This window comes from Rosa chinensis, chromosome 2 (assembly GCF_002994745.2).
Source record: "Rosa chinensis cultivar Old Blush chromosome 2, RchiOBHm-V2, whole genome shotgun sequence".
Taxonomy (NCBI): domain Eukaryota; kingdom Viridiplantae; phylum Streptophyta; class Magnoliopsida; order Rosales; family Rosaceae; genus Rosa; species Rosa chinensis.
The window spans coordinates 57,509,220-57,517,659 of NC_037089.1; the positions used below are offsets into that span (position 1 = coordinate 57,509,220).

Consider the following 8,440-nt stretch of genomic DNA (forward strand, 5'->3'; position numbering starts at 1 on the left):
AGTACATGAGTTATCAACTATGGACGAGTTTCCATGGAAGAAAGTCTAAATGCAGCAGTGATACACAGGAGAAAGATCACGTCAAATATTTTTTTTTTTTTTTTTTTTGGAGTTAACGGCAAGTTAACATTGTTTAGACTAAAATCCCAAAAATTTGTGGTGGAGTGATGTGTCATCTATTAGAGCCTTTAGATTATATGAAGCATTTAGATTTTATGAAATTGAAGTAAATTCACACCTTCCTCACTTTAGAGGAGCCGGATCCCTCAAAGAGAGTCGATAAAAGATGAAAAGAAAGAAGAAGATCTCCCGACTGTTAATATATACGATGAGGGGTGTTTTCTTTGTCCCTTATAGTGACAAGGGAATTTCATTATCAGTAATTATCATTAGATTTGAATCCAAACAGGGTTTGAACTTTGAAGGGTAAAAGCATGGATCAAATGCTTGATTTGACTGTCTCAAGTAAAAAGCATAACTCCCTAGGAGAATTAACCTTGGTGTTCAAGATATCCTCAAAATATTTCCACAACTTTTCAAGCACCCTTCCGCCATATGTTTCAAGAAGTTAACTTCACGGTAGACACTTTTGCTCCGATGGGTCACAAAATATTTATCTTCCTCTTCAGTTTGGTTGGTATATGAGTTATACCCATGAATGTTTCGCCTGCTTTCAGTTTCGATTTATGTAGTACTATTTGTAATAATTAAGGAGTACATTTACTGTGTAGTTTCTCCCTAATGAATGTTCTGTCTTTGTTTGTATCTTTTCTTATCAAAAACCATATTTATACATTAATTACAATATTGTCATAATCATGAAGACCATCAATGCACGTCATTACTAGTGATTAGAGCAAGAAGCAAATGTGTAATTATATTTTTTTGGCTTCTTGGAGAAGTTAGCTAGGTGGCAATATTGTTTGATTTGGCTCCAAGCCTCCAACTAATTTGAATACAACTGAAAGTTTCAAAAGTCACGTAGGCTGATCTAGAAGTACTCAAGTACACCGTTTTGATTGGCAGGGTTGATGATGAAATGATCATTAGCCTTTGAGTCTGCTCATATTCATCTTATATATACAGCTAAATTTTCTTAACCTAAATTTAATGTAAACCATAAAGTAATTATATCAGTGATAACTTATATGGGTTCATATCATATTAAATAGATTACTCATTACTCAACAGTCTCAACTAGACACTGATACCACATTTATTAGCTTTCAACTCTTGAAAAAAAATATGATACTATTTTGACTCAAGGCAGCACCCAATTTAGCCCATGCATGTACATAAACAAAGTTTCACCATTGTCTTTAAAATTTCACCCTATTCGATCTTAAAACTTTTAGATTTCAAGCTTAAACATTGAAAAAGTATGTAAAATAGCGATAAGCGTGGCCCGTGGCCTACCATTGTACCGATATTGTCCAAACTTAACTACCTGTTAGGTGTTGGGTTTTAATCACAAAAGGCCTTGGTACAATTGGGTGAGATCCACCCACTTATAAGTTATATTTTATTTGTCACTTTTCCAATGTGGGATCTTTCCTCTCCAACACTCCCCCCCTCACGTGCAACCTAGCTCTAGATATGCACGTGGAATTAATTGACAAACCCAATTCCACATTGGAAATCGGGTCACAAGTCCCACATTAGAGACTTGACCAATCACATAACAATCCAAGACCCACATCAGACATTTGGCAATAATCCAATCGGAAACTTCCGATGGCCAATTTAATGAACCCAAACTAGGTCCATGATTTGAGAGGAGATTGGTGAATCAATTAATGAATGAACCCATATCTGGGTCCATGATGGCGACGTATTGAAGAGCGACCCACTCTGATACCATGTTAAATAGTGACAAGCGTGGCCCGTGGCCCACCATTGTACCGATATTGTCCCAACTTAACTACCTGTTAGGTGTTGGGTTTTAATCACAAAAGGCCTCGGTACAATTGGGTGAGATCCACCCACTTATAAGTTATATTTTATTTGTCACTTTTCCAATGTGAGATCTTTCCTCTCCAACAAAGTAGTCTTCTTATCATTCCAAATCAATGGAGCGGATAGTTTCAAATAGTTTTGAAACTATCTGCTACATGCAATATGATTAAATAATAAAAAATCAGCAAAAAGAGTGAAAAAAATCATTGTGCCACATTAGATGGACACATGTAGTTCAAATGATTAAGTGTTAAGAAAAGTATAGTTGCCAAAATATTTTAGATGGTAAAATGCATGCGAAATCAGAGTTCAATAAGATGTTTTGTAATTACCTATTTGGCTATATCTCATGTGCATTAGGAATCGATCATTTCCAACTTTTTTTTCTTCTTTGCTTTGCAAATTCAATTACATCTTTTGTTCAGTTAACAAAGCCTTTTAACTTCTAGCTTTTAGATGAAAATGAAATACCGCCTACACAATTGTACACGTTTAGGCATATGATAATTGTGTATGCCCCAAACTAAAGTAACACTGAAAAGCTATGCACTCACATGTGATTGTAGTGCCTATTCAAAATACAAAAACCCTTCCTCTCTTCTTCCACATACCTCCGTCTCCCCCTTTATATACCCCATCCCTCCTCTTCTTTAGAACTCGTACTCAACAACTCTCTCTAATCTTCTCCCTCTCTCCTTCTCCCTCTCTCCCTCTAGAGGAAAGGAAGAAAGAAAGAAAAAACCAAAAGCCTCATCAACTTGAAAATGGAACAAAATAATCTACCCGTTATAGCCAAGAAACTATGGAGCATAGTACGTGTGGCTTTCTTCATGCTAAGAAAAGGCATCTCAAAGCGAAAGCTCCTGCTAGACCTCAACATGATGATGAAGCGCGGCAAGCTCGCCAGCAAAGCCCTGAGCAACCTCATGTTCCACCACCACCACGACGGCTCCTCCTCTTCTTCAGCAGCCTCCGCCGCCCAGCGCGAGTATGAGTTCAGCTGCAGCAACACGCCCAACTACCGCTTCCATCTCATGAGTGGCAAGCGCCGCGGTCACCACAGCAACCACAGCCACTTCTTTGGGTGCGCCCACGCTCCTGCCACTCAAGAAGATGATGTGGCGGCGGTCAATGCCGTTAAGGCTGTGCTGGAGATTCTGAATAATCATGAGGTGGTGACAGCGGTGGAGGCGTCTCCGATGTCGACTCCATTTCAGACGCCTTCACTTCCAGGGTTCGGGCGGAGCCCAATGGTCCGCCAGCTGAGGATAACGGACTCACCGTTTCCGTTGAGGGAGGCCGACGAGGACAGCCACGTGGACAAAGCGGCGGAGGAGTTTATTGAGAGGTTTTACAAGAATTTGAGACAGCAGAAGTAAAATGTATGAGTGAGAGAGATTGAGTTTGGAGTATTACCATGATGCTTAATTTAGCTATTTGAGTCTTATTGTTGTTGGGAGTGTTGATAATTACAATAAAAGAGAGAATTAGCTAGCTTGTATCAACCTGAAGTTCCTGAACTACTTTTTGTTCTTAATATCGAATCTTTATTTGATTTTTAAGCTTTTAGGATTAGCCTAGACGCTTTTCTTCTTCAATCAATCTAGCTAGCTAGTAATCGGGTTTTCTGAAAGCAAAGATATTCTGAACTCCAATATCAAGGAATTAGAAAGTTAAAAATTAAATGAAAAAGAGGTATATACAATAGATTCACCACAAGGTACCCCAGTTCGTACAGCAAAGATTGCAGGAACCTCTGGAGAAAGTCTTGATTTTTAATTAGTTTTCATTCTTTGTGTTTCACATATAATTTGAAACGAAAACATGCTTGCATGTATATAATAGTGAATATCCCAATTAGATCCATAAAACGTGCATAAACCCATACAGTCTGTACGTATCTTTATTTCTTTTATTTGAGATACAAGTACAGTCTGTACTTGATCTGCTATATATATAGGGTTTGTGGTTAATTCATTGCTAATCCTAAAAAGTTATATGGTTCTTATTTCTAAATTGGGATTGCTTGGCATGACTACCATTGTTATTATTATTTCTATCATGCATTTGTAATTTCAATTAGTTGCAAAGTCTGACCTGCTAATCATTTGAATCTTAGTTTATAAGTGATGCATGCTCCAACTCACAAGGATCAAGAATTATATATATATATATATATATATATATGTTTATTCTAGTTTTCTACCAAAATAATTGAAGGGTTAATTTGGACTTTTATCTTATGAAGGGTTTAGACTTTGGAACATTATACTGCCTGTATTTATGTAATTGAAAAGCTGAAATGGCTTTTACAGCCCCACTTCCACCACTAACAGGTCCTGATGTGCTTCTAGTCTTCCACTATGTTAAAGTGAACCGATATAGTAGAGCTAGCTGGCCCCTTAAAATATAATCACCTTTTTTATGTATATACTTTTGCTTTCTCCCTTTTTCCTTTGTTTTTACATCAAATTTTATAGGAAACCCAGCTACTTCAGGTTGGTAATTGGCTCCTTTTGAAGATTTGTAACATCTTTCACACCCAAATACAAATAAAAAGAAATGCAGCACTATTACTCTAATTAGGGTTTCGTAAAGGGCTTTCGTCACTGAACATCTAGGACCTGCTACGAGGCCGATGATCATGACCACAACAATTTTAAACGACAGGAAAAGTTCAAACCATGGTTGAAATAAAACGAATCATCAAATGTGCTGGACTATTATGTAGATGCATGAAACAGTGATTACTTTACTGTGCAACCCAGTAATTATAAAATTAATCAAAAGTTTCTTTTTAGGAAGCAAAAAAGCAGTACAAAAGTTGGTCAAGTTAAAGAGGAAAACTTGTACATATCAACTTCAGTTGAATTTAAATTCAAAACAGAATTCACGTTGGATCTATTAGTTTGACAGACATGGATTAGGTATATATAGGACAGATCAGATATTAATTAATAAACTGTAGTTTCAATGCTTATTAGCATTTTCGATGAATTTTCTCGTCATGTACAACATGTTTATTTATTTAGAATCTCTCAAATTTTTTTAACGAATTTATTTATTTTTACATAACATATAATTAATTACATGTTAATTAATTATACATAAATGAAGTCATTAATAGCCATATATACATATAAACAGTTGAAATACTATCCCATGTCTAAAAAGTTAATTGGAGTAATAGTTGTTGCCCTTAGTTATTCATGTCTTCATCTATCTCATGAAAGTTCCAGTAAACTTAAGCGGTATGATATGAAGCTCTATAGGTCAGAAAATAAATAATGAACCTGCATAAGAAATATCCCCATGCATGCCAACAAGAGAGAGTCCTCCCATGCTCTATCCAATAGCGATGGGAATGCAACATTGGAGATCGAATATCAGAGAGCCAAAGTGACCACTGCAAACCAAAACTTTGCCACGACAAAAAGCAAATGCTAGCTGATTAGTATAATCAATCTGTGGTAAGCTCCAAAATTAACGTTCAAGTCGATCCCAATTTCCCAATGGAAGATATGAAAGTGAGATGCACAGATATATTGTTATTTCTTGCGGGGAAAGATTTTTTGCAAACTGTTACTTGCAAGACGTGGCTTAATTTAACTTTTAAAATAATTTGTTTTGCCTACAAACTGTTACTTGCAAGACGTCGCTTTAACTTTTAAAATAATTTGCATTTTATAATGCAAAGTCTCATCAATCTAAACTCCCATGGAGCCAAAAGTTTTAGGTAATATGTTAGGTGAATCTTGAAAAGAAGAAATCAAGGCAAATTGCTAGACAGATGTCATTTTTAGAACTTATCTTTGGTCAAGATTAACATGCTTCACGTTTAATCACAATCGCTGATTTGCATGAATTATTTAGTGTAAACAACAACGATTAATATTTAAATAACGACTAATTAATTAAACAATTGCTTGGCAGTTGGCACGCAGACTTAGCAATTAAGAGAGAATTTTATTCTTTTCTTAGGACCTTAGAAGAGACGGTTTCTGAGCAGTGAAATGATGTTCCCCACTACTCTACTTGTTGCATAGTTTGCTTTTCATCTCATTTTTAATTTTTATCAGGAAATAAGATCTGCATGGTATGCTAAATATACCAGAAAAATATTTATAGTGTTGATGTTATGCTCATGCTTACAATAATATTCTTTTTTGTGTTTAGGCATTATTTAATATTCAGGACTAACATGTTGTATTATGTATTTCGTGATTTGTAGCCATTTTCATTATACCATCTATTCTTTCACAATTTATGCAACAAATATTGTTTCAAAAGTATAACACTTTCGAACGTACATTTTGGTCGATGATTAATTAATTGTTGACAAGACATACATTTTAGGAACCCGATCTTTTTGAAATTAACCACAACTATGAAGTTTGCATGCGTGGATGTAGATAAGGTCGGAGGAGTTGGAGACTCATATTTTAGACCGTAATGAACTCTTACAACGTTTAGGCAGAAAGCAACACATGGATCATATCCAAAAAATTATATCCCAAATTTTACTCTCTTCATGTCAATTGTGAATCCTGATAGATCGAACACTTTTTGACAACAAAAATCAACCAATTTTCATTTTATTTTAGTGTAGTAGCATGGGATGAAGTTGTAATTATACAAGGCATCAAGATAGATAAAAAGATGGATAAATGATGGATGAGTACTCTAAATTTGATGGATGAATGATAGGATGGATAATTGATTTGATCCAGATCTATCCAATGAAGATAACAGGTAATCATATGTTATGTAAATAAACAAATTCGTTGAAGAAAAATGGGAGATTCAAATTCTCTTTCTTTAGGATAATCACCAAATGGGAGAATACCACTAGATTACAAATTAGTTGATTTGCTCTCGTTGTTTAGGATAATTATGCACGCAAAAAAATTTATCTCTTAATTAATGGCATAACCAGCTGTTAAGGAGAATTGGTTAATGTATCCATATATAATGACAGGAGAGGAATGTCTGTAGATATGTTGGAAGTCTACGTTTTGAACTAAATTGATGTTTTAGGTAATATATTAATTGCCAAACCCCTAATTTTAAGGCGCTTATGCTGCAGGTAGATATTCTTTCATTTAGCTGTAGATTTGCGAGTTCAATTATTGAATTTCTTTATTTTTTTTATGTACCTGATTTAGACATGCTTTTCATCTCTATTTTTGTTTGACATTTTTACATTGATTTTGTACTTCGAAAGTAGTTGACCTGTCTGAATCAGGCCCTTTTCTAATTTGGCAGTGTCTGCGAATTAAAGAGAAATCTTTCACAAAGTAATCTCAAGATATTTTTTGTAGTTTTTATAATAATCTAATTAAAGCAACATTTATAGTTTCATTCTCACAGTATCTGTTCATTAATTCACCCACTTATGGTTAACAAACTTTAATCTTACAAGTGCACGTCGGTGCTCTGAATCCTCCCCCCATTTTCATAATTCAATATACTATATCAAATATACGGTTTTGCTAACAATTGAGATATATAAGGATGATGAAATTGATATCTATTTTATTTGATACACATCAATCACTAAAGGATATTCAATTGAATTGATTATTTTGTCATAATAATTTTTAAATGAGAATTTGAAAATTAAATGAAGTTTTGTTGTCTTAGAGAGAGAATTTAAGAAGGTCTGCTTACCTAAAGGCCAGTTTTTAAGGGACTGTGAGTGACAAGTGAATCTGCCGGCTGAAAATAAATGCACAGTTTTAAATTGTTATAATTTCTACTTTTATATTTAATACATGTAGTTGAGATGAATTTGTCCTTTATAGTCCCATAAAACTGCCCCTTAGGTGAGCAAGACTGATGGTTTCTTTCCTTTGATATTGATAAAAGCTCACAAAAGCAACATACTGATGGGGGAGGATTCAGTGCACCGACGTGCACTTGCACCGACACAAATGGTTGGTTAGATTATATTAAATATACTCTTAATTTATTAATAAAAATATTAATTATAAATATCAAGAGTTGAGATCATCTTATAAGTATTGGGTCATTTACACTGTCGGCGAATAGAATAATTTCCACGTATGATATACCTTGCTACAATTAATTAAACTTTCATCTTCAATTGTAAGTGGGAATATGGCACTCCCAAATATAGTGGTCAAAGGAGCCTCATTATTTATAATTAAGTAGTGTATATACCATGGTCTTGGGACGTACAAAACAACGTGCCTTGTTCAAGATATTAACGTTGAACCTTCAGCTGGAAAGTGGGGAAGGCTGCTTTAATTCTTTACTGCTTACACATGCAGCCGGTAAAGGAGAGAGCATTGCTAGCTTACAGGTTGGGAAAGTGGAGTAGACGTCCTACAATATAAAGTTCATACCTTCAAACTAAGTACGTACATTTCTTTATCGCTCAGCTTTTCCCCATTATCCACTAACAAAATAATAATACAAAGTAGCATCGTTCCACTTTTTCAAATCCTAATTAATTACATTT

At 34.8% G+C, this 8,440-nt stretch overlaps 1 protein-coding gene across 1 annotated transcript; it reads left to right on the forward strand.

The window, feature by feature from the left end:
- Nucleotides 1-2,601: 2,601 nt before the first annotated feature.
- On the forward strand, nucleotides 2,602-3,518 carry LOC112188099. The gene has a single exon (XM_024327124.2). It carries the CDS (start codon nucleotides 2,721-2,723, stop codon nucleotides 3,333-3,335), a length of 615 nt encoding a protein of 204 aa, XP_024182892.1. The 5' UTR covers nucleotides 2,602-2,720; the 3' UTR covers nucleotides 3,336-3,518.
- The last annotated feature ends 4,922 nt before the right edge of the window (nucleotides 3,519-8,440 follow it).